Here is a 26,543-nt window from a genome sequence, read left to right as displayed (position 1 = left end):
TCACAATCCTGGAAGTGCTAGTGGCACTGAATGGTTAGTGGCTGCCTGGTGGTGCCCGCTGTGCACTTCCAGCACAGACACCCCTCTTTAAAGTAGCCTGTGTACTGGTATCAGAAGCCCCCATCCCCTGGTAAAGTGGGTTATGTTGTTGTTGCATTATGAATACATGCATTTAATTTTTTTTGAGCTGGTCATGGGGCTCGAACTCAGGGCCGGGACACTGTTCCTACCTGATTTTTGTTCTGTTCAAAAACGAGTGCTCTACCGCTTAAGACTCAGCTCCACTGGATTGTTTTAGTGGCTAATTAGACATAAGAGTCTCACAGATATTCCTGACTGGGCTGGCTTTGAACCAGGATTCTCAGATCTCAGCCTCCTGAGTAGCTAGGATTATAGGCATGAGCCACAGGACCCATTTTAAACATGTTTTCTCTTTGTGTGGTTATCTGTATAGATGATTACATTGTCCATCTTTGATCAGTGACAGATTATTCATGTTAGTCCCTGACCGTTACTGGGATTTGAACTCAGGACTTCTCTCTTCTTGGGTTGCTTGCTCAGTTGGTGCACTGCCACTTGAACCATGTGCCCCAACCTAGCTTTTTATTGGTTATTTTGAATGTGGAATCTAATTGACTTTTCTGTCTGGTCTGGCTTTCAGTGGTGATCCTCTGGATCTCAGCCTCCTGAGTTGGTAGGTCTGCAGATATGAGCTATCAGGGTCAGCTGTAGTCTAATGTATGTATGTATGCATGCATGCATGTATTTGGCCATGTGGCTTGAATTTAGGGCGCTGTATCTGAGCTTTTGAGTCACAGCGCCACTTCTAGTTTTCTGGTGATTAATTGGAGCTAAGTGTTTCACGGACTCTCCTGCCAGGGCTGGCTTCAAACCACAATGTTCAGATCTCAGCCTCCTAAGTAGCTAGGATTACAGGCATGAACAACCAGCCCTGTCAATCTAATGTTTTTTGTTGTTGTTGTTGTTCAGTCCTGGGGCTTGAACTCTGGACCTGGGCACTGTCCCTGAGCTTCTTTGGCTCAAGGTGAGCATTCTACCACTTGAGCCACAGTGCCACTTCCAGCTTTTTCTAAGTAGTTTATTGGAGATAAAGAGTCTCATGGACTTTCTTGCTTGGGCTGGCTTTGGCCCTCGATCCTCAGATCTCAGCTTCCAGGGTAGCTAGGATTACAGGTGTGAGCCACTGGTTGCCTGGCTTAATCTAACGTGTTTATAGAGACTTTGTCTTCTCCCAGCTGGCTCTCACCTGTTACCACTGACCTTTGTACTTCCCTAGCAGCCCCACACTTCTTTTTCAGTAAGTGGAGAGGTTGGCTAAACCACTAAGCCCAGATGACAGTAAATAGTTCTGGCAGAATTGATTCTATCTGATAAAAATAAAACAATGAAGACTTCATGCTTAATTTGGGACTGCTTTTATTGGCTGTTTACATAGAGATAGAAAGAGACCGCAAGCTACCTGTAGAACATACTGGAGTTGTGAAATCACTCAGAGATTTAAAAAAAAAAAAGTCACTGCATGTTAGCAGCTACTTTGAGGAATTGATGCTTTATAATGTCTCAGAATCTTTATCAGCAGAACTATAGGCAATTTGGTGCAACTCATCAGTAGCTTGGTTACTCATCAGAAATCTCAATGTATGAAAAGACTGTTTAGTCTCCATGTTCCTTGGTATTCACTTGCCTCTGAAGGAGGAGCTTTATTTGGGAAGTCATTTTATTTTGCCAAAGCAAAAAATACATACTTCGGAACAGAACAAGCTGATGTAACCTCCAGGCTTAGAGATGTTTCGCGTGTGTTTCCATGTTCTGCCTCTTGTGCATTCCCCCACCCTCTCTTGCCCCTATTGCCAAATCCTTCTGTCCTTTAGGATCCAGCCCAAATGTTTTCTACTCTGAGAAGCATTTCCTGATTCTTGAAAACTTTTCTGTCATTTGAAACTTGATGACACTTGATCCTCCTCCCCCCACCTCTCTCTCTCTATCTCTCTCTCTTTCATGGACCTTTTCAGTTTTAACCCACAGAGTACCTAGCACATAAGAAGTGCTCCCAAAATATTTGTTGAATGAAGTAATTCATATACATACTCTATCTTAGAAAGTGCAGGCTGCTTTTCAAAAGAATCTTACTTTTATTGTCCCTCTCTGCCAATCCAATTGTGTGTGTATGCACATATGCATGTGTGTATGTGCATGTGTGTGCATGCTACTATTGAGGCTTGAACTCAGTACCTGAAGACTGCCCTTAAGATTTTCGGAACTTCAGCTCCACTTCTAGCATTTCTTTTGTTTGTTGGTTGTGGGGCTTGAACTCTGGGCCTGGGCGCTGTCCCTCAGCTCTTCAGCTCAAGGCTAGCGCTCTACCACTTGAGCTACAGCGCCACTTCCAGTTTTCTGGTGGAGATGAATTTATTGGAGATGAATTTTGCGGACTTTCTTGCCTGGGCTGGCTTTGAACAGGGATCCTCAGATCTCAGCCTCCTGAGTAGCTAGGATTACAGGCGTGAGCCACTGGCGCCTGGCTCACTTCTAGCTTTTTGCTGGTTAATTGGAGATGAGTCTGACTGACTTTCCTGCCCTGGCTGGCTTCCAAACACAGTCCTCAGATCTCAGCCTCCTGAGTAGCTAGGATTATAAGTGTGAGTAACTGGCATTCAGCAGATTAATTTTTTTTAGTGCTGGCCTTGGGCTTGAACTCAGAGACTGGGCACTGTCCCTGAGCTTCTTTACTCAAGTCTAGCACTCTACCACTTGAGCCACAGCTTCTGGCTTTTTGATGGTTAGTTGGAGATGAGAGTCTCACGGACTTTTCTGCCTGGTATGGCTGGCTTCAAACCATGATCCTCAGATTTCAGCCTTATGATTGGCTAGGATTATAAGCATCAGCCACCTGAACCCAGCAGAATTGGCCAATTCCTTGAATTGGCTTTTTTTTTTTTTTAAGAGTAGAGTGTGGTATGAGGACCACATAGCAATGTATTAAGCCGCCCTCTTGAATAGCCTTTGAGATGTTGCTCTTTCCAGCTCTTTAGAAGACATGCATCTTGGGAGGTGGTCAATATTAATTAAGGAAAGTAGAAGCAAGAATGTGGTAGCAAAACGAAGTAGCTGTCAGGTGGTGCTAAAACTGCCTTGCTGACCACAGAATGAGGTCTCCCAGGCACCCAGTGGCAACTGCTTCTTGGGTGTACATGAAGTATTGCACATCTGTGCATCTGCTTCCTCTTCTAGACTAGGTACAAAAAACACCAGTTTCAGCTCATGGCCACCAAGTTGTATAATGACAAATCCTGGCTCAGTGGCTCTCAGTGGGGGTGAGGGGAGAATTTGGCATTGTCAAGAAACACGTTGCTTGCATTGGGGTGGGGTGCTGCGGCCATTGAGTTGGCAGAGGCCAGGGCTGCTCTGTTTCTCTCAACATAGTAGTGCATTGGAGCAGGGCCTATGATCCAAATCCACCTCCTGCTGTGTCAGTAGTGCCAGGGCAAGAAACCACCCTAGGGTCTAGTTCCCAGACTTCCTGAGGCTTGGCTATCTGAGGATGTTGACCTAAATTGATTTGCTGGTTCTTTGTGGTGTAGGCCGTAAAGGCAAAGGGGTGTTCCTCAGTGCTCTTGGACCCTGGGGTCTTGCTTTAGCTACCAATCTACTGTGTGACCTCCAGGAAATCAATGGGGCTCAGTCAGGTTGGTCTGTCAGTCAGGTTTTCCACCTGTAAAAAGCGGAATTTTGGCTAAATGTTCTTTTTATCTGCCAAACCTTAAGTCCTCTGGCGAATTTTAAGCTTTTGGTTGGCTTCTCTAACTTTGATCTTGAGGTGACCTAAGAGCAATGTCAGTATTGGCATCTTGTTTTGAGGAACAACTTGTAGAAGGTGGATCTGTTTGAAGAATAGACTGTTTCAGAGATGGGTTTGTAAGAAGGCAGGGGTGTGTGTGTGTGTGTGTGTGTGTGTGTGTGTGCGCGTGTGTGTGTGCGTGTGTGTGTGTGCGCGCGCATGCATGCATGTGCATGCATGTGCATGCATTGCTCTGAGCTTTGGATTCACGATGGTTATTTCTTGAGATAGTCATGCGGGCCCTGCTTTACATTGAAACTCCTGAGCTGGCGACTTCCTTTGGGACTGGCTGAAAACGAAAGCACGGGAAGCACCATGGTGTGATTTCCTCTGCTGGGGCGGGGAAGCCTGGCTCCAGCAGAGTGAGTGAATGTGGGGAGGCGTGGGGAGGCCTCCCTGTGATTCTGAGGATGGTCTGATCAGTGTTAACGGACCAGAACGGACGAGAAGGCCGGGAGGAGGCCATGTGTGGCTGTGGGTGGGGAAAAGGTGGCCTTGTGTCCAGCTGCAAAGGATTCTGCTCATTCTCCTTTCACAACACAGAGGACCATCATCCAGCTTCTTTGCCTAAATGAAGTTCTGAAATTAACCCAAGAGTGCCCAGGAAACAGAAGCAGAGGCTGCTGCCTGTGAAGGAGCCCTTTTTCTCCCTCTGGGTGGAGTCAGCCATCAAGGTGTTGGGTGTTCTCTGGCCCATAGTTGCAGCCACATCCCCGCACATGCGCCTGGCTGAGGACACGCGGAGGAAACCTGTGCTCCTCTGCAGGGAGCTTCCTTGACTTCCTGTCAGGTTGATCACGTGCCAGCCATGAGCTCTTCCTTCGTTGCCCTCTGGAAGTCTGGTGATGTGGGAAGCTCTTATCTGTGGTTAACCTGCCCAGGGGGAGTGGCCTGACCTAAAAGTGAGATGATGCCTTTGTCTACTGGTCTTTGGCCACAGTTCTAGGGTGCCATCTGTTGGATTGCCAGGTGTGCCTTTATGCCTAAGCCCTGGTCTTCGCGTCGCGTCTTCGCCATATAACCTCAGAGCAGCCTTTCTGATTTGTACTGTTTTTAAAGCAAGAGGCCATCCAACTAGCGCTGAAGGATCTTTGGAAGCTTTGTTTTTTAGGGGATAGAGAGGATGGATATGCAGTGGGAGAACAGAGAGGGCTGACAGATTTTCACTGGCCGTGATTCTCAAGAGCAGAATAACTCCCAAGTGCCGTGGTGCTTGTGGGGCCGAGTGGCGAAGCTTGGTGACAGAAGGGAATACTCACGCGTGTCACCCTGAGTGGGATGTGGGGTCTCTTCCCCATGCATGCTGCAGGGAAGCGCGGGCTCTGCTTCATTAGGGATTATGGGGGGACTGTGCTGCCGGTATGTCCTGCTGGGACATAGGCTCCTCATTTGGACTTGGGGGCTAGTAAGGTGGTCCTCAACCTGTGTGTCAGCCCTGACAAGTTCCCAAAGAGTAGAGAGGAGAAAGGGCAGAGCGGATTAGAAGGTACCAGCAGCCAGGGGGTGATTTCCTCTACTTTACTTCCCATGTGCTGTATAAGCCTGTTATTTTCTTTCTCTCATTGAAACCTCAAGACAGCTCCACTAGGAAGCCCCTCATTATCCCCATTTCACAGAGGAGGAAGTTGTGGGCCAAAAGCAAGCCATTTGATCAATTTGATCGAGCCTACTAACTTTCCCATCATAAAAGGTCCCTGTGTAAAGCCCAGCACGACGGGGGAAGATGGTGGGGAGGGGGGAGGGGAGGGGGAGGCAAGGAGATGGTCTAAACTTCTCCTGTATGTTCTCCCTTGCCATGAATGCTGTAGACTTTGTGTGGCTGCCTTTCTCTTTCCTGAACTTGCTGAGGTCTTTCCTGCCACAGGGCATTTGTTCTTGCTCTTTGTGCTCTGCCCCAAATACTCTACGGCCTGACTTTTTTACATGGCTGCCTCAGTCTTGCCTCCAAACCTTAGCCTAAAAGTCTCACCTGGTAAGCCAAAGTTGCCACTCAATCACATCACCCTTTTAAGACGGTGCATCTTGTGCGTGCTAGGCAAGAGCTCCACCACCCAGCCCCACTCCCCTGTCAGAGCTGTGTCCTCAGAGCTTTGTACTTGCTGTGCAGGCACTTACCAGTTGAGACACACACCCAACTCTTTTTGCTTTCATTATGTTTCAAATTAGGCTCTTAACTAGCCTCCCTCTCTCCAGTCTGTGATTCTTCTATTTATGTATCCCTTGTAGTTGAGATGAGTATGTGTAGTACGTGTACCATGGTACCCAGATTTTTATGGGTTGAGATGGGGTCTTAAGAACATTTTGCCAAAGTCTGCAATTCTCCCAGTGGCTGCATGAGCGGCTAGGATTGCAAGTGTGAGCCACCGCACCCAGCTTCCTAGCCTGGCTGGAATTTATTGTATTTACTTGTCTGATTTGCCTTGCTTTTAAAAATTATTACCATTACTATTATTATTATTACTACTACTACTTCTACGACTATTATTATTATTGTCTTTCTTTGTGCCAGTCTTGGAGCTTGAACTCTGGGTCTGAACACTTTCCCTGAGCTTTTTTGTTCAAGGCTAGCACTTTACCCCTTGAGACACACCCCGACTTCAGGCTTTTGGGTGGTTAATTGGAGGTAAGAGTCTCACAGGCTTTCCTGTCCAGACTGGCTTTGAACGCTGAGGATTATAGGTGTGAGCCACTGATGTCCAGCTTTATATTATTATTTTATATAGTTATATAGTTACACAGAGGAGATTTTGTTTCCACACATATTTACACTATGTTCCAATCAGTCTCCCTCACTCCAAGCTCTCCCTGCCCTGCCTTGCTTGTTTTACCCCATTTGTTGTTGTCTGCCTGCCTTCATTAGAAGAGTGTATCCTGAGGGTGGATTGTACTTGGTTTTGTCCTATAGCCTAGTGCTACCATAGTGGTGGCATTTGGTAACTCAATAAATCTAGTGAATCAGATGGAGGGTTACAGTTTCATATTGTGGTGGCTGCTCTCGAAATCCCTGGCAGTTCGGTTGAATTTTTTGCATTTTGTCTAGCGTGTTTATACAGTGTGATTAAAATGAGCCCCATTTTAACTAGAGAGCCGCTCTCAACTTGGGATTTACGATGGCTGTTTCTGAGATTATTGTAAAAAGGCTTTTCTTAACATTGAAACTTTAGATTTAGTGATTTGCTCTGGGCCTGGATAGATAGAACAGCTAATTATTTACAGCTAATTTTTCAATGTGTTGGTACAGAGTATGTACTAAACCCATAGTGCCAGACTGAATCTCAAAGAAAATGTCAGAATTTTTTTCTCTCAAACTTGTGACTCCCAGAAGCTCTTTATATTTGTAAAATCTGTTAAGGAACCTCCCAATACTTCTGCCATTTGAGTTGTCTCTGTATTTGTCATATTAGAAATGACCCTAAGATAATATTTAAAATGGTTAAAATTATATATCAACATATAGTAGCTCCTTTTTGTATATATTTTTGGTTAGGTTGGACAAAGGAGTTGCCATTTAACAAAGCAGTTTATGACTGTAATGTATCAGTGTCACATCTTTCAACGTTCTCGCCCATCTCTCCCTACCCACTCCTTCCTTCACTCTTCTTAATTTTGTAGGATATACATTGGACTCTTGACTGATTCTTCCCTCTTGTCCTCTTCATTTCTTTTTTTCCTGGTCCTGGGGCTTGAACTCAGGGCCTGAGTGCTGTCCCTGAGCTTGTTTTGCTGAAGGCTAGCACTCTACCACTTGAGCCACAGCGCCACTTCTGGGTTTTACTCCGTAGTTTATTGGAGATAAAGAGTCTCATGGACTTTTCCTTCCGAAGGCCAGCTTTGACTTGCTATCTTCAGCATTCAGCCTCCTGAGTAAGCTAGGATTACCTGTGAGACCATTGCTCCCAGCTGTAGCTTACTTGTTAAAAATAAAAAACAATTGTGTTTTTCAGAACATTAATATATATATGTATATATATATAAACCCAGCATTGTTTTACTCACACTTCTGCAAGTCACTTGCAGGTCTGGCTTCATGAAGATTCATACCGGTCATGGCTATGCCTCTTGTAAGTCTGCAGGGATGTTGCGAAGCCTCTGGAAAGTTCTACTGTATGTATGTGTGAGGCTGAACAGAAAGACAGAGTGCCTAGGTTCTGTTAAGAAAACAGTCTTGCCCTGGAAGTGTTTCTCCAAGGCTGTTTGAGAGAGACCCTTTCTCAGTGGAGGCCCTTTGAGAGGCATGGCGCCTGGGCTGCAGGCATGACAGAACCTCTAACTGTGGCATGGCGCATTAGAGAGAGGGGGACGTTGAAGGCCCCAGGGATGGATTGCTGCCTGTCCTTAAGTCTGACTATTGTATTGCATCCTTCTGTTCGGAAGTAAATGCACAGCTATTTCTGCTGCACACAATTGCCTCTCCGCTAACGCTCCCTCTGAGCACAAGGAAAACGTGGGAGCTAGGAGCACTTGTTTTAATGAGCAAGATGGTGCTAAGCTCACAGCCCAGGGGTGCTACAGGAGGAGAGGTCATTAAGAACAAGCCAGCACAGGTGTGTGTGTATGTGTGTTTGTGTGAAGAGCACCTTCACATGCAAATTTCCTGTTCATAGCAAAACTGACGTGTTCCTCTGCCATCCCTGAATTCCATTCTTCTTATAGCTTTTGCTTCACGTAGAGTTTGTGTTATACCGAGGCCTTATTGCTCTTTGATTCAGTACAACTGAGGTTATACGAATGAAAGCGGAAGCCAGTCAGCGTAAGTGTTTGTGGAGGGCCAATGATGACAGCCCAGGCCTCTGGAGAGAGTTCTGTGAGTGCAGGGCTGATTTTCACTGTGAAGATAATTGGGGGGTGAACCACCCATGAGGACCTTCCTATTGAGTCCTTTTAGTGGCTGAGTCTACACTTGGCTTGGAAACGCTCCATATAAGGTCACACTGTCATCTGGGTTTTGAATTCTGGGCCCGGTGCTTGCTTTGAATGCTCTCGTACTTGAACCACACCTCCATCCCTTTTTGGCTTTAGGATACTTTTCAGATAGGGTGTGGGTATTTCTGTCTCGTCCAGCCTTGGATTACAGTTCTCCTGCCTCTGTTTCCCGAGTGTCTGGAACTATTTGGCTTGTGCTCCCACGCCATTTCTACTCTCGGCCCCCTCCTTTGTCTTGCCATTGTGGGTAAACTTGACAGGTCTGTAGTTTTGATGCCCACGCACTGAGCTTCTCCTGGTCCGGCCTTAGTGACAGGTGATGGCTACCTCGGGTAACTTCTTGGTTAAGGAGTGTTCTAATTTCGTCTCAGTTTCAAGAGTTCCGAACTTTTAAATCCTGAATTGTGTGTAGGTGGAAGTTAATTTTTTTTTTTTGGAAGAGGAATATAATGTTATCACTTAAGTGTGTGCAGGAGAAAATAATAGATGGTAAAATGACAATCAATGCGTTTCTGCCAAAATCTAAGCATGGGAAGAAAAACAAAATCTAAAAGCTTGTCTTAAGCTACTCACAATGAAATAAACCCAGTTCTTTCTCCAGGAGACTGTGGTTTGACCTGTTTTAACACCAAAGTGGAAGAGGTCCTAAATAATTGAATTACCATCCCTTTGAAGACCTTCCCCAGCAGGGAACCTCGTTTTGATGTTGGTGGTGGAGGAGGGGGAGTTGTGAAGCAGGGACCCCAAGCGGCAGTACCAGTATCAACAGTTCCAATGGCTTAGTGAAGATCTGAAGGTCTTGAAGCCGGTGCTTCTTTGAGTCCGTGCTTCTTGAAGCGTATTCCAGCAGTGTCGGCAGGGTCAGAAATGTTATTTCAGGCAGGGGAATACAATGCCTGGGCTGAGGTGAGTGAAAAATTTGAAGGAGTCGGTCTTGTTCAGAAACATATAAAGGAGCATATGGTGTGAATATGGTATTCTGTCCGGCACTTGAGTAGATTGTTTGGTGTACTCCTCATCATAACCCTGGAGATTGGAAGGCCTGCCATCCGCCTGTTTACACTGAAGGGAGCAGAGTTCAAAGATGCTATGTCAGTTGCTTAAGGACACATGGCGGGCAATTCCTGAAGCTGGAATTTACACGCAGGCCTTCGAAGGGTGGCTTTCACCCTTGTCATCATCCCTAAGCTGATTCTTCCCTTGGAGGAGAGAGTCACTGGGGCTGAAAGTCAGAGTCTTTCTAGGGACCAAGTGTTTCTATATTTCTCATAGAAAGGGCCTTGATCCTACAGTGTGGACTTGGAGTTGGTTCATTGTTGAAAACAGTCGCCTAAAACAGTACCATCTCATGCAGGCTGTAGATAGGACAGGGCTGCAGTGTCACAGGGAAGGAGACAATGGTGGTAGACTTGAGGGGGGTGGAAGGGAGAGGAATGTCTGGGGTAGCAGGGGAGGGAGGTATGTTCAAAGGCTCAGGAATAGAAATGCATGCAGCTTGTTTGGGGTGGGTGGGGGGAGGTGCTGGAATATAGAAGGTGGGAGGAATGAATAGCAAAGAGAGTATTTTTCCAACGGGACAACTAGGGAAGATAATTACTTTCCCCTAAAGTAAAATATATGCCCACCGTTACATTACTCTGCCAGCTTTGAATACAGGCCATCCTTTCCTTTATGGAGTGTAAGGTTTGAAACCCTACGGTTCTAGCATCCCACTTTATCTTTCACTGGAGCACAGTAAAACTAGGTAGCAGGAGCCAGGTGTGGTGGCACACGCCTGTAATCCCAGCAGCGACCCACTACAGAGCTGAAGCAGAAGGATCATCATTTTCAGGCCAAGGAGAATATTTATATATATTGGCAAAGGGGGTGGGCAAGAGAATGTCATTAATAAATAAGTAACTAACATGGGTGAGCAGTGCCAGTGTGCTATGTATGATAGCAGGCCCTTGACAAGCATTATCTTCTCTCTTCTTGAACAACTGCCCTTGGAAGGGAGGATATCCCCACTGTGCCTGTGAAAACAGAGGTGGATACCCAACAGGCCCAAGGTGGAGCTCTGAGGCTCACCACCCAGCCTGTGTCCTGTGTGTCCCCAAGCCGTCCATGTCCCAGTAGCATTCAAAGTCCCACAGCTAAGCAGCTGCAGCTTGATAGCAGGTTGGTGCCAGCTGTTTTTCTCACAGTGGTCCCCAGCCATTGTGTTGGTGTCACCCAGGCCAGGAGCACAGCTGCTAGAAGCTCACAAGCACAAATGGTCCCCGATCAGATAACCAGGCAGGCTCTCCCACCCTGCTTCCCAACAACAGGAAGTCTTCCAGAAGATTACTCCAGGCCTGTGGCTCCCTACACCCACTTCCCACCTCTGCCCCGCCAGCCTGTTCTCTCACCTTCCCCGCCTCTGTTTTCCTTTCTCTGCATCACTGATAATTGCTCCAGGGTCTCTCCTCCCTCATCTCATTAAAAGGTAGGCTGGCCAGGCCGACCTCCTAAGGTTTCCAGCTGGACCCGGAGGCCTCTTTCTGGTCCCTGTAAGGGGAATTGCTGTCCAGGGCTCCCGGGAAGAAATTGTCCTGGTTCCCTTTTGGGTGGTTGTGTAATTGGGACCCCTGGCACATTGCCTAGTCAAGGATCATTAGTTGTGGTGTGTGTCCTGGTCTATATTTTCAAGGGGCAATGTAAAATGTGGCTACAGGTTATTGTTCAATTATCTTGTCTACTTACTAAGTATACCTGCGAAAGGGGAGATGCTTGTTTTCTTTCTTCCGATTTATGCAAATGTTCCACAGTTGCAGTGGAACAACTGGGAAATAGAATTCTCCACAAGGGAAACAAATGAGTTCTTGCTCCGTAACCTTACCACTGAGTGAATAAGATGGCTAAAGGTTTAGTCTGTGTCCTACTCTTGAGAAGCAGCTGCACTTCAGAATCAGAGGGGCCTGGCCTGCTGTGACTCTGACCATCCTGCTTTGCTGATTGGCTCTGACTTGCTTGAACATCTTAACCTCTCTTTGCCTCGGTTTCCCCAACAATAAAACAGGAGCAGTAGTGCTCCCTGTCTCATGGTGTGGTCATGAAGATTCGGAAAGGAGAATATTTATATATATTAGCAAAGGGGTTGGGCATGGCGGTGCTTGGCAGATGTTAGCTGTTAAGCTTGGGATGGAAAGGTGCAGCATATTCACGATAGAAATGCAGTCAGTGTCCATGCAGCTGTTAGAGCTATGAGCTACAGGCAACACTGGGTATGTCATGTGTGCCATTGCAGAGCATGGCATTGTGTCTCCTGCTTACGGGCCTGGAACCTGAAGGGATTGTGTTCCTTGCGTGAAAGAATTGGAGCCTTTTAGTAAGGTGGTGCAGGTCCGAAGACAGTAGCTCTAGTCTTGTGTAAGCACCGAGCAGTTGTCTCCTCCATCGGGCAATTCTCCAGGGTCACTTTGAGAGGCCAGGGTGAGTAGACACAAGTTTGGCTGACTCAGAATTCTGATAAATTATTTTCCAGTAATTGGTCCCAGGAGTTGGGGATACCCCTTAGTTGGAGTACTTGCCTGGCATGTGCAAAGTGCTGGGTTCCATCCCCACCTCCAGAGAAAGAAAAGCAACCCATTTTGTGTATTCATTGTACACGATGGCCTGTTTTTGTCACTTACAACTAGTCAGGCTGGGGAGTGGAGCTCAGTGGCAGAGCACCTGCCCAGCCAACATGCGTAAGGCCCCGAATTCCATCCCCAGTACCTCCCCCTAAGGAGTCAGGAGTATGCCGACTTTCTGGCCCATTATGACCAAGTGTGGAGGTGTGGTTCAGTGGTGGAACACTTGCCTTGCAAGTGCAAGGCCCTGAGTTCAAACCCTTTTTTTTTTTCTTGGCTCCGGTCATGGGGCCTGAACTCTGGGCCTGGGCGCTGTCCCTCAGCTCTTCAGCTCAAGGCTAGCACTCTACCACTTGAGCCACAGCACCACCTCCGGCTTTTTTCTTTTTGCTTATGTGGTGCTGAGGAATCGAACCCAGGGCCTCATGCATGCAAGGCAAGCACTCTACCACTGAGCCATCTTCCCAGCCCCTGAGTTCAAACCCTTGAATGGCCTATAAGTAAATAAGCAACTGCTCGTGAAGGAAATATTGTGTCCCGGGTGTTTTCCATTGGTACCACCTCTCTGGCTGTGGATGTTATTTGAAGCATTGGTTTGCCTTCCAGTATACTAGCAACCTTAGAGGAAATGGCACAGTGATTAACGGGATCCCAGAGAGCAGTGCCTGGCAGACTGTCCCTCTGCCTTCTATCCGTGTGTCTTTCTCCCAAGTGGAGAGATATGGGCTCTTCCATGTATCATTCCATGTTCTCAGTTGCTACTTCCCTCTGCATCTCCTGTGCAATGCTGGGTTGTTGAGGGCAGGGATCGGTTTTTCCCTGCAGCTTCTCATAAGCAGGGAACTGAGCTTCCATAAGGGTCCGCTTTCTGCCACAGGCATTCCTGTGTAAGGGAGGAGAATGCTTCCTGCCACTTCCTGCTCATCCCTGCTGCCCAGTTCTTCTTAAAAGAAACCTTGGCCCTCAGCAGGTGTAGAGGAGACTACTTTGATCATGCATAACAACTCTTTGAGGCTTGGGGAGTGTCCTGGTCTCTGGGGTAGAGCCTGATGAGTAGCTGGGGAAAGGTGTGTAAGGGAGTCTGGCCTTGAGGCCGTGACTATACTGGAGAATTAGCTGCTGCCCAACCCAGGCTTAGTGTTCCTACATAGCTGAGTTTGTTTTTGAAATGTCAGTTTAGCTTTTTGCAATTGGCTCCCATTCCTCAATATTTATGGCCTTGATGAAAGCTGTTTTTATGAATCATTTCAATATTTTTGTTGATATTTGTATGTGTTTGTGTTTAATGATTTCTGGGCTGTGCAGAGATTCCCCTAGTCTTTGGAGCATTTATTTTGTGGGACTGCCCCTGCCTGCTAGGTTCCTGGCCAGAGAACCTTATTCTTACGCAGATGTATATGGTTTTGGGTCAGGTGCTGGCTCATGACCTTTCTGCCCCCGAAAGTGTTTCTGGGTGAAGGATGAGAAGGAAAATAATTTAGCATTTGGGTAAAATGTGTACAGTTGCTGAACGTTTAAAAGGCTGCTAGGGTTTTGTGGCATTTGGTACCAAGTTTCCTTTTTACTAATGTCATTCTGCTGCTTTGCTACCTCGGTCCAAGCTCCATGGCTTTGCCAGACCAAGTTTTCTACCAGGTGTTTCCTTCTGACCTAACGTTCCCCGAGGCAAATTGAATATGTGAATGTTTCATAAGTCAGACTTTCCAACTCCTTTATCACAGCAGAGGTCTTGGCCCAGTTCCCCGTAGGCATTACACCCACTGTGTATTATTTAGGGTCCTCAACTTGTGGAATCTGATTCAGGCGTGGTTTTGTTAGGAACAAATGTTATTGTGGTTGGAATATCCTGAGATTAAATAACACACTGGAAAAGATGTTGCATATGTTCTCCCTCGGCTCCTGGGATTGCTTGCCTGTCAGACTCAGATTTAAATTTAACTTTTAAGTAAGGCACTTTGAAAAATTAAGCGAAGCCAACTCTTGGTGACAATTTTTTTTTTTTTTGCCTCTGCTGAGCAGCATTTCTTTTCTAATAGCATTGCATACTTTACTTTGTCTAGGATTTTCAAGGAAGACATGTCTGACAAAATGTCTAGCTTCCTGCATATTGGAGACATTTGTTCTCTGTACGCGGAGGGATCGACCAATGGATTCATCAGCACCTTGGGGTAAGAGCACCTGACTTCTTCTTCTGTGACAGGATTTGTTACAGACACTACCACATGTGCTTCAAAAGGGTGATTTGTGTGTGTGTGTGTGTGTGTGTGTGTGTGTGCGTGCGTGCGTGCGTGCTTGCGTGCGTGTGTGTGTATGCGTGCGTGCATGTGTTCCAGTGTGCCAGTCCTGGGACTTGTACTTATGGCCTAGGCACTGTTTCTGAGTTACTTTTGTTTAAGTCTGGCACTCTACCACTTGAGCCACAGCTCCACTTCCAGCTTTTTTAATGGTTAATTGGATATAAGAGTCCCACAGACTTTCCTTCCTGAGTTGGCTTCCAACTACAATCCTCAGATCCCCGCCTCCCAAGAAGCTGAATTGCAGAGTACACTGGAAAGTTTCATACTGCAGAGTTTGGTGTATTCACTTGCTTGTGCTCCCTTAAGTCTTTCTTCAGAAGTCTGAATACACACCACCGTATACTCCTTCTGTAGTGCCTCCCTCCCTCCCCGCCTCCCCGCCTCCCCGCCTCCCCGCCTCCCCGCCTCCCCCTCTTCCCTTCCTCCTCCACTTACTGTCTAGGAGAATAAGTGAAAAGTAGTCTCAAAGGCAGACATGGGCAGAATGGAGAACCTACATGGCTACCTTTAGAACAGTCTGGAACAGTCTCAGCTGTCTTTGTGTCGGAAGGAGTAGTTAGGCCCGAGTGGCTTTGTTGAATTTGGTTAGAGGCGGTCTCCAGTACATGGAGGGAAGGCAGGTCAGTAGCCTCTCCAAAACCCCATTCTTAGAAGCAGCCCGAATCTCCCTTTTGGTGATGGCTGCCATTGAAAGTATGCTTATTTTCAGGTGTTTGTGAGCAGTGACTATTCCCAAATTCTCATTCAGGTTACTCTACCCTCAAGGAGGAAATCATATCAGATAAAGAATTATACCTTGATTACATCTGTGTTTGCACTGAATAAAAGTTTCGTTTTCAGCTCATGCCAGTAATCCCAGTTACTTGAGAGGCAGAAATAGGCAGATCACCGTTTGACCCTATTGAAAAGCAGACTAAAGCAAAAAGGAGCTAGGGCTAGGCCTAAAGTAGGAGAACACATATCTAGCAAGTGTGAGGCCCTGTGCTCAAAACCCTAGAACTGAAAATGTAGCCAATAGCTTGGGCATGGTTACCCAAACCTGTAAATCTCAGCTCTTGGGAGGTTGAGGTTGAGGCAGAAAAGATTTGGTCTCCATAAGTAAGCCAGTAAGTAAATAGTCATCCAATAAAAAAAGTGTGGTGGCTCTCATCTATAATTACAGGTATATAGGTGGCTGAGATTGAGAGGATGGAGGCTTGAGGCCAGACATGGGAGTAGGTATCCTGCATGCTAACTGGGAACAAATTCTGTGGTCACGAGGAAAATGAGCCAGTTTTACCAATGCCAGTTTAACGAAACATGGTAGGACTCCATTTCAACCAGTAGAGAAGCTGGGTGCAGTGGCATATGCCTGTCATCCTAGCTCACAGCAAGTAAAAATTCAAGGGTCATAGTCCAGGTTGGCCAGGGCAAAAAGTCAGACCCTATTCAAACAGGGAGCTGGAGGTGTGACTCAACTGGTGGAGCAAGCATAGGCCTGGCACGTGCAAGGCCATGAATTCAAATCCCCCCAGTACTGCCAGATAAAACGAAATAAACAAAACAGCAATCTATAACTTCTTGCTGCCTTTGGTATCTACATTGCAGACGCATCCTGATTAATTTATCTTTGGCTTTTGGCACCGAGGCTTCCTGCTGCTGCTTCTGCCTCTTACCCATCACTTCTTTCTTCTTCTTGCCGGACTTTTTTTTTTTTTTTCTCCCTCTTCCTTCCATCCTCCATCGTTGAATTTCTTACCTCTTCTTATTTTTCAGCAATGACTACAGTAATATACGGCAGCGGTAAGCACTTTCTACGCCCTGTGGTGTTCACTGTGCTGACATTTTCCCCTAGATCATCATACACCTCTGTGGCGAGCACTGTAGTTCAGGACGGTTGTACTTCCCCACCGTAGACAAGCACACTCACTCACGGAAGGTTTCACAGCACGGAAGACTTGGGGTCTCCAAGGGCCCTAGCTGTCACCCTCCATAGGGCAGTCTCTCCCTCTGGGTTCCCTGAACTATGACCTCCCCCACACCTTGCCACTGGCTGCCCACAGTCTGATCTGGATGTCCTGCAGTCCCCCAGGGCCAAACTGTGCCCCTTTTTTCCCTGCAGTCAGATTGGGCGTCCACGGAGCTTCTGAAGCCTTTGACTTCCCTTGCTGCCTCCCTTTCTTCCAGCATATCTGCTCTTCATTTTTTTTTTCTTTTTGAGAAAGTATCTTGCTAAATAGCCCAGGCTGGCCTTGAATCTGTGATCCTCCTGTCTCAGCCTCCCACAGGCTGAGATTACTTGTATGTACTACCATGCCTGGGGGGCCATTCTCAAAATTCTTAAGGCTGCACGTTTTTTGATTTATATAGGCTTTTCTGAGCTATGACTACAAATAATTAAGACCATTAAAAATTAGAATGTATACTTTACCTCCATTTCCATCCTTTCTGCTTAGTTAGCTCTTTTTCTTCATTCCCCCATGGTTGAATTTTTTTTTTTTTACCATCTCATTTTTTTAAACAGTGAGTATAAAAATATAGAATAAACACACATAATTGAGAATAGCTCCTATTGGCATTGGTTTGGAAAAGAAAGTTAGTCCTCCCCTTTATCCTTTGACTATGTTTTAGCATTTCTGGAACACTGGTCAATGAGTGACTGCCTCTTTTTGGGACTGGCTGGTCTGCATTCAGGCCTCATCCTGTTTATGGAGATGGGTGGAAGTTACCTCCCAGGGGCTTTGTCAATTTGCTGAACTTGAGAAATCCAGGAGGACCTTGGAGAACCGGTGCATGTGGGGACCTACACTCATCTGTGGTGTGCTTCTAAATCACCTTCACAGCTTGTTAAAAGCACAGGTTCTTGGGTCCCTGCCTGACTACAGCTTCAGAACATCCGGGGATGAGAGAGTCCTGGCATAAGTACTTCAGAGACAGAAAGTGTCTTAGTTCAGAATCCTTGGTTTTTGCAGATGAAAATGCTGGGCACGGGGAGTAAATGACAGCCACATCATACTACTAGTGATGACACAGTGCCATCTGCAATGTAGTCCTGATCAGGGACTATTTCCTGCTATTTCCTCCTGCCTTGAGAACATGATTAACCCAGTCCTGCGTTGGTTTCTGAGCCCATCTTTTAAAGTGTCATGTTATAGTAGCTTTATTAAACTCACACAGGAACCCAGGAGGTTTCTTACATGTGCACATTATCTTTTTCAATCTTGCCTTGACCATGTGATCTCTCCTATAGCTGCACAGTGAGTTCTTCCAGGTGGTTTGAAGCTAGAGGAGGCAAACTGCTGGTGGCCTATGCTCAACACTGATTCATCCACCAAACAGATACTGAGGCACAGCCTTGGGCTTTTCTGAGCCATGAAGCAGGAAGTCACTGCCTCTATGTGGCTTGTAGTCTAGCACAGCCTTGGGATCAGTCAGGGAGGTTGGGAGGAAGAAGAAAGGGCAGGGAGTTCCTGGAGAGAATTGGCTGGTGGGAGGCAAGGCTTGGTGAAATTGAGAATCAGAAGCTTGTAAGAGAAGTGAAGGGAATTTGAGAGCAGGAAGACACAGGCTCAGTGTTATGGTACCTTGCGTTTTGGATAAGAGGCAACATAGGCTTATGGAAGAAACCTCGAAAAATCCTACAGGCTAGCTGGGAAGCAAACTGTGGTCACGAGGAAAATGAACCAGTTTTGCCAATGCCAGCAAATCACATAACCCCTTTGAGCCTCCGTTTCTTCATCTGCTCATTTATATACACATCATTCACATATATGTATAATATACAGCACATACATATAATGTAATACATGCAAGCATTCTGTACATGTATTACATAGGGTATATACATGTATGCTGTGGCTGTATATTATCATATATTTAGTGATTCTCCTGCAGAATTGTGCAAGTTGGATTTTTATATATATCAGGGCTTTAAATGTGAGTTTTTATGGATCAGGTTAGTTATTTAAATTTTTTCACTCTCTGTGAATTGCTTTTTCAGCTCCCAGCCCTTTCTATCTCTGTGCGTTACACTAGGTTCCTGCCTCCTGCAATGTGCCCCTCTTTTCATCCTCCCACCTCTCTTTCAACTCTTCTGGTAGTTCTACTGCAACTCTCTGCCTACTCCAGTGGCCTTGGGGATGGTGGACTTCTGGTTTGTTCCCTTCAGTGTTTTTCAGTCCTTGGGTTATATTTTTTAACAGTTTATGTATATGGCCTTAAGCTACCTAAGTGCTAGGCTCTTGGTTCATCTTCATTCTCCACACTCCAGGTCCTAGACCAGAGTCTGATAATGAAGATGGCACCTCCACTCCCATTACTTGAATGCATTGATTCTTCAGTGGAATGACACATTGTATGCAAATCTGTCATGAAAATGGTTCAGGAAAACAGTGGCTTCATGGTTTGTGTCCTTCGTAGAAGTAGAACCCTGGACTTTTGGGTTAGGTTTAACTCCATACATAGGAAGGCCTCTTTGGTAAACAAATCATGGAAGAATAACATGGCAGTGTAAGTTTTGCACCGAAAACACCCATAGATTTTCAGTTTTGTACAGCACAGGGGGTTTTATTTTCTAGGACTTGGTTTGATATAATACTTTACTTTCTTTGCAGCCTGGTTGATGACCGTTGTGTTGTACAGCCAGAAGCCGGAGACCTTAACAATCCACCGAAGAAATTCAGAGGTAAGGTGGATGGCTTTCTGGAGTTATCTCCTTGATTCACTTGAAAACTCTTGAGGGCTATTGCTTCTGTGTGCCTAACAAGTGGTTTGTTTCCTTTTTCTTTTTCTTTTTCGTGAGCAATGATAGTTTTATTTACTTAGGATCTTTCCCAGAGTATAATTTTAAGTCTTAATAACTTCTTGAAAAATGCATAAGTAAATTCAGTGCCAAGATTGACATAGCTTTTATTAGAGTCTTAATTTGTCTGTTGATTACATGTTTCTGAGTGCTAATTCAGTTTAAAGCTTTTCATTTAGGCAGTTATTTCTCCAAAAAGGATTTGGGGATCTAATCTCCAAGGACAATTGTTATTTCAGCAGATCTCAGTGATCCTTTGAGGGCCCCAGTAGTCTCAGCTGGAAAGAGACATTCTTGATGATTGCATTTGATTTTTGTTGAATGGTAACAGGTAGGGTTGTTGTCTTACTGGTGTTGGCTTTTTCATTCTTTGACCTCCTGTTTTTGGGGTCTTTCTGGAAAGAAAGGTAGTATAGTTAATAGAAGAAGGTGTTTGAAAATATAGTTAGTATTTTAGATGATGAACACTTGGCTTTTTGTTGTGGTGGTGGTGGCTTTCAATTTTAGCTGAGGAAGTTTCAAATTAAATAGATACTCTGAGCCCTACTCCAGACCAATTACATTTGTCTCTTGGGGTTGGACAGGGCCACTGGCATTTTTTTAAGGCTTCCCAAGTGATTATTATATATATAGCTGGGGTTGAGAACCTACTGGGTTAAATATTTGACTCCTGACCTAGATCCCAAAGAGGTTGAACCTTAACTGTTTGCAGATTATATCATTTGAGTTATAAGTTCTAACTGCTAAGTGATTTAGAAACGGTTTGACTTTTTGGATGAAAGCTAAAGAAATTAAAATGAAATAGAAGGCAGACGTTCAGATGGAAGGCTGCCACTGGCAGCAGTTTGGGGCTGAGCTGAATCCAGTTGGCATGCCACTATCAGGAGACGATGTTTGTACCTAAGGATTTGGGAAACTTTTATTTTTTGGTACCATTATGGAGGCCTTAAGCTCTTGTTTGACTTTTTTTGCTCAGGGCTGGTGCTCTACCACCTGAGCCTCCACAAGGTGCTCTAGGCCTGGAGGCTGCCTGTATTCTCTTCTGCCTAGGCTGGCTTTGAACTGTGATCCTCAGATCTCAGCCTCCTGAGGAGCTAGGATTATGAGGGTGAACCACCAGAGCCCAGTGGGTAGGGGAGAGGAACAGTTTCTTTTTTCTTTTTAAAGGTTGTCAATGGAGACAAGATCTTGAAGCAATTCTTGCTGTTGCTGCATTTTTCTTAATCCCTCCTCCTTGTCTCCTTCCAAAACAAAATCTTGAGTGCAGCACAAATGAAAGGTCTGATGTAATGATCACAGTGCAGTCACTCAGGGTCAGTCTCCTGGACTGTGTCACTGCTGAGGGTACTGCCTGCTTTAGCAGAGGAGGTAGAGGGGGTGCCACATCCAGCCTGGGAGGGCAGTGATCATCCATGGTTAAGAGTCTTGTTGGGAGTCTCAGGGTAACAGGGTTGGAGACAAATGGAGCAGGAGTGGCTCTCCTGAGGAATTCACCTGGAGAGCGTTCAAAACTAATGATGTCTTGAGTCCCCCCCTCAGGGCTCCCCTAAGGCTCCTGACTTAACTGGTCACTGAGTTTCAAAAAATGCCTTGGTTGAATCTCTTGAGCAGCTGAAGTCAAGAGCTGCTGCTCATACTACCTGAATTATAAACTACCAGCTGCATTGCTCAGGGAAGCGCTAATCCAGGTTGGTTTTTGCTCCCGGGACAGAACCGAGCAGTGGTCCCCGGGAGAGTGTTGCTTGGGTCCAGTGGGAGCTCTTGTTGCATCTCTCAAGCCTTGAGAGTTGGGAAGTGAATGGGGAGAGCTTTTTAATACTATTTACAGTTAACCTGTGACTAACCGTTTCTATTTAGAAGTTTTTTTTTCAAATGTTGATTTTTCATTTTAATTGGCAAGTAAAAATTTTGTATATTTTGAAATAGACATGGTAGAATATCTAAATTGAGCTAGTTGAGCAAATACATATTTCTTTGCACATGTGTGTGTGTGTGTGTGTGTGTGTGTGTGTGTGTGTGTTGAGAACCCTTAAAACTTACTGTAAGATTTTTCAGGCATATACTACCTTGTCTTTATCTATATTCATCATGCACAATAGAATTTGGGATTTTTTTTCCTTCCATCTAAATGAAGTTTTGTTTCCTTTGACCAATACCCCCAGCACCTCCCACCCCAGCCGCTGGTAGCTACCCTTCTGTGTTAGTGTGTCTTTCTGTGCCTGGTTTATTGCACTTAGTGTAATGTCTCCCAGGTTGAGGCCACCAAAGAGTCAATAGCTGCTGGACTACTGAGTTAGAATGATAACATAAATTGAATCATACTGAGGAAGTAGGAAGAGGTCCATTTTTCTTAACATTAGGGTAAAGTATCTCATGCTGGTATTCATGGCTAATGTCTGATTTGAACAGATTGTTCCCACCCTCTCTCTCCCTCTTTCTGTCTCCCTATCTCCTTGTTTCCCTGTCTCCCTCTTTCCATCTTCCCTGACCCCGCTTCTCTCCCACCTTTTCTTCCTCTGCTGGGAATCAAACTCAAGGGTCTTCTGCATGTTAGGGAAACACTACTATTGAGCTACCTCCCCCGATCCAAATATTTTTAAAATATAATTTATTGTTATTAAGGTGCTGTGCAGAGGGGTTACCGTCTCATGGGTCAGGTGATGAGTACATCTCTTTTTGGACAGTGTCATTGCTTCCTTTGCTTTCCCAGTTTCTCTGTCCTGTCCCTGCCCACAGTCGCATAGTTCATTTTCCACTGAGAAATATTTTGTTTTAACAGCATAGTTAAAAGCATATTTTACTATAATAATTTGTCATGCATTAAGATATGCTTAAGGGCTTGGAGATGTGGCTCAAATGATAGAACATTTGCCTACCAAGTATGGGGCTCTCAGTTCAAACCCTAGAACTGCCAAAAACAAAAACAAGAATGAAAACAGTACACACCCATGTTTAAAAATAGATACTTGGAAAGGAAACATAGTAGAATACTTAGAAGGTATTTTAACCCCTCATTTAATCCTATGATGAAAAAAATAGCTGTGAACCAGGCAAGATGTGAATAATATTTTAAGGAATGAGTTCCACTTATAAGTTGTAACCATCCCATATTTCTGTAGTTTATTTATTTATTTTTTTACCCTGTTCTGGTATTTCCCTAACTTTGACTAGACTTTTGAGACAAAAAGCAACAGTCTGACAGAGGTCATTTAGAAAGAAAGAAGCTTCACTTACTGGCCTGCTTCTACAGGTGGTCACGTGATGCTGACTTGATTTGTTGACTGCCTTTCTCCATAAATTAAAAGTAAAGTTTTCTAGGTTATGAGCTGCTTTTTGTTTTGTTTTGTTTTGAGCTTGTGGGGAAATCTGTTCAAAACAAGCTCTGCTGCAGGCTTTGTAAATGTAGGTCAGCAGTCCTAGCCTCCACCTGGCAGCCCGAGCCCTCTGCCCATAGATGAGGAGCAGGGCAGATCTTCCCTTGCTGGCCCTTGCGTGGCTGCGGAGAGCTCCTCCGCCATGGAACCTGGGCAGCAAGTACTTAACATATTTTTGAAAGCTTCCCTTCAACGATGGTGCAGCCTACTTTAAGAATGTCTCTTCCCCTCCCTCCCCCCCTCTAAAATGAAGAACAAGATCTCCCTTTTGGATAAGATTGTTGACTTTCCAAATATAAGTCCACTTTGAAGTTGGAGTCATTTTGATGGTCATAAAATGTACGTGGGGGCACTGTAGAGGCGTTTCTAGTCCATTTTCTTGTGGTGCCTTTTCATCTTGAAGTTTAGCACACATGTATGGGGAAGAGGGGATGCTGACAGGCTGTCCAGTGGCACGATGGATTCTCTCTGAGAATCAGCAGAGCTGTACTTAGTCATTTGCTCTCATTTCCACTCTTTCCTTGGCAAGTGATTCCTCTATTGAGGTTTCTTATAACCTGTACTGAAGAAAGTAGGAATCTGAGGCCTGTTTATACAGTATTCCCCATGGCTTCTGACTTCAGAGCTTCTAATTTTTAAATTCCTCCTGGGATTTTCAACAGTGGTGGTGATCTTGGGGCTGGGAAGGTGGCTCAATGGTAGAGTGCTTGCCTTGCATGCCTGAGTCCTGGGTTTGATTCTTCAGCACCACATACACTGAAAAAACTGGAAGTGGCACTGCGGCTCAAGTGGTAGAGCACTAGCCTTGAGCTGAAGAGCGGAGGGACAGTGCCCAGGCCTAAAGTTCAGGCCCCACGACCTACCCCCCCCCCAAAATGTAGAATCTTGGATTAGCCTTCTTGGATTAAAATCCAAGTTCCCCAAATTCTCACCTGTGTAATCCTGGATAGATTGCTTAACCTTTGCAAACCTTGGCTTTCTCATCTGTAATGGAAGATGATCATAGTCCCTACCTCATAAATTCATGTGTAAGTTAAAGATTTTAATATTTTAAGATTTTAGTATTTAGATAAATATTTTAGTATTTGATGAAATTCTGTTAGTTGTGACAACATGAAGGCATTGTGATTGGTAAGCAAAACAACCCAAGGACTGGATGATCTTACTCATGTGGGAAATATCATATAGAAGTTGAGAGTAGAATAATGGTTGTCAGGGAAAGGGAGAAGGAAGGAAATGGAAAGAGCTGGGTCAACCAGTAAGAAGTAACAGGAACGCCGGTGCCGGTGGCTCACGCCTGTAATCCTAGCTACTCAGGAGGCTGAGATCTGAGGATCCCGGCTCAAAGCCAGCGCAAGCAGGAAAGTGCATGAGACTTTTACCTCCAATAAACCATTAGAAAATTGGAAGTGGTGCTGTGGCTCAAGCGGTAGAGTGGTCGCCTTGAGCTGAAGAGCACAGGGACAGTGCCCAGGCCCAGAGTTCAAGCCCCACGACTGAAAAAAAAAAAAAAAAGGGAAGGAACAGGAGAAATAAGTTCTGATGTTACATTGTACAGTAAGGTGACTATGTGTATTTCAGAGTACGTAGAAGAAAGAATTTTTAAGTACCTCACTGCAATGAAAATATTAAGAACTGGGAATAGCTCAACAGTAGAATACTTACCTAGACTGCGTGAAGCCCTGGGCTTGATTCCTAGCACTGCAAACCCTCAAAAATAGCTAAAGCAAAATAAAACTGAGAGCATAGCTCAAGTGGTAGAGCACCTGCCAGCAAACATAAAGCCCTGAGTTCAAATTCCAGTACCACCCAAAATTTTTTTTAAAAAGTCAGTACTGTTAGAGCTTAGCCTAGTTAAAGGCTCAGTAAGCCTTACTTACTCTTTTTGTTTCCTAGTCCTTAACAATACAGCTCAGTATATATAAATGGTAGAAGAAGGGAAGCTTTAGTGGTATGAGAGTAATTAATTGTTACTCCTTTTGTCTTTCAATGCTTTGTGTATATGGACCTTGTAATCTAGATTTGAAGTCCAGCATTCCTCTGTACAAGCCGAGTGATTATATAACTTTTCTGTAGAATCAAGGAAAAGAATTCCTTCCTTGTAACAACAATGGGATTGGGGATAATACAGATAAAGACCTAATGGAGGACAGCAGCTATTTAAAACTGGTGTCTGTTCTGCAGAATAGATGTGAAAGAGTTAAACATCGAACACATTTACTTTTCTCTGGTGCTTAAACATGCATCTCTGAAATGAATTGCCTTAAAAAATAATTCTGTGACTATGACAGTAGCCAGATCTTTTCCATCATCAGAATGAATTTTGAACAGTCACTGTCCTCTGAGCCTTGAGGAGAGAGAACTGAGCTGTAGAGTCATTTGGCTGCGTTGGATCCTTTGTTAATGTGGTATCGCTGGAAAGCACCTGTACTCACTGAAGATAATGCAGAATCTTCAGTCTCTCTGATTTGTGCTGGCTTTGTCCATAATCTCAAAAGAATAAGGAAGGCAGACAGCAAATTGAAACCAGGAATAGAAACTTTGTGGTTAGTAAATTCCTTTCTCTATCTCATCTTTTCCTCTTCCCACTCCTGCCCATCCCTTCTCTCAGAGATACTAAATATAAAAGGCATCTTCTATGGAGGAAAGATGGAAAGTGACAACCAGCCTTCATTTGATTCCAGAGTCTTTGCTGTTAGAAGAATAACCTCCTAGGTTGTGGACTGCAAACCACGGACTTTGGGGAATAAGACAGGCTTTAGAGTTGGTCTTGCCATTGGTTGTGTAATCACGTTTTACACATTGGGGCAATAGTCAAGTTCCTGACCTCGACATTTGATCTCTGTTCACTTCAAGAGGTCAGCCTTGGCCTTAGACCATAGCAGTGTTACTAAAGTGTGCAGTTTCAGAAGAAAAGCTGTTAGAAAGGAAAGAGCATACAGGTTAACTGGAGACACACTCTATGTTGACCATTGATACTCAGCTTTCTCTGCGAAGTCCATGTCAATACATAGTGAACATCTCAGAGGACCTTGTTGAATGTAAACCATTGTCCACACCGTAGTGACTTATGCAAGGAGAAGGGTAATGAGTGAAAAACTTTCTTGTGTCCAGCTGGGGCAGTGTAGATAATGTAACTTTTCCAGTGTATCCTTCCCTTTGGCTTTATGGCATCCAATGGTATGTATACCTGACACCATTTGGGCTAAGAAATGTTAGGAACTGGGCTGGGAAGGTGGCTCAGTGGTAGAGCTCTTGCCTTGCATGCATGAGGCCCTGGGTTTGATTCCTCAGTACCATCTAAGCAGAAAAAAAAGCCGGAAGTGGCACTGTGGCTCAAGTGGTAGAAGGCTAGTCTTGAGGTGAAGAGCTGGGGGATAGCACCCAGGCCCAGATTCAGGCACCATGACCGGACCCCCCAAAAAAAATTTTAAAAAAAAGTGTTAGGAGCTGGCCCATGGCCACATGTCTCACCAGTGTCAGAGTCAGGCCAGAGCCCTCTTCTGAGGGCTGTGTTCTCTGTCCCCCCCTCTTTGTCCTGCACCTCCTTTGCCATCTGCCAGCAGGGTTCTCTGAAGCCATGGCCCTGTAACCATCACAGTCTCTCAATGAGAACAGGCAAGGAAGGACTTCTTTGCTTCCTGCCAAAGCTCTTCTTAGCTTTTATCTACAGAATTTATTTTTTCATGGTTCTGGGTTTGAATCTAGGGCTGAGGTACA

General features: G+C 45.1%; 1 protein-coding gene across 6 annotated transcripts in view; it reads left to right on the top strand.

Annotated features, from left to right (window-relative positions):
* The window catches only part of Itpr1 (inositol 1,4,5-trisphosphate receptor, type 1), a 296,948-nt gene that overhangs the window by 9,322 nt on the left and 261,083 nt on the right, over positions 1–26,543 (top strand). For all 6 annotated transcript variants that reach the window (XM_013010462.1, XM_013010458.1, XM_013010461.1 and 3 more), the window contains exons 3-4: positions 14,433–14,540; positions 19,262–19,332. In XM_013010462.1, coding sequence (XP_012865916.1) covers positions 14,449–14,540; positions 19,262–19,332 — 163 coding nt within the window. In that variant the 5' untranslated portion in view covers positions 14,433–14,448. The remainder of the gene's footprint in view (positions 1–14,432; positions 14,541–19,261; positions 19,333–26,543) is intronic.

This window comes from Dipodomys ordii, unplaced genomic scaffold (genome assembly GCF_000151885.1).
Source record: "Dipodomys ordii isolate 6190 unplaced genomic scaffold, Dord_2.0 Scaffold12, whole genome shotgun sequence".
Lineage (NCBI taxonomy): Eukaryota > Metazoa > Chordata > Mammalia > Rodentia > Heteromyidae > Dipodomys > Dipodomys ordii.
The sequence above is the reverse complement of the archived record's forward strand: the minus strand, read 5'-3'. Positions and strand labels throughout refer to the sequence as shown.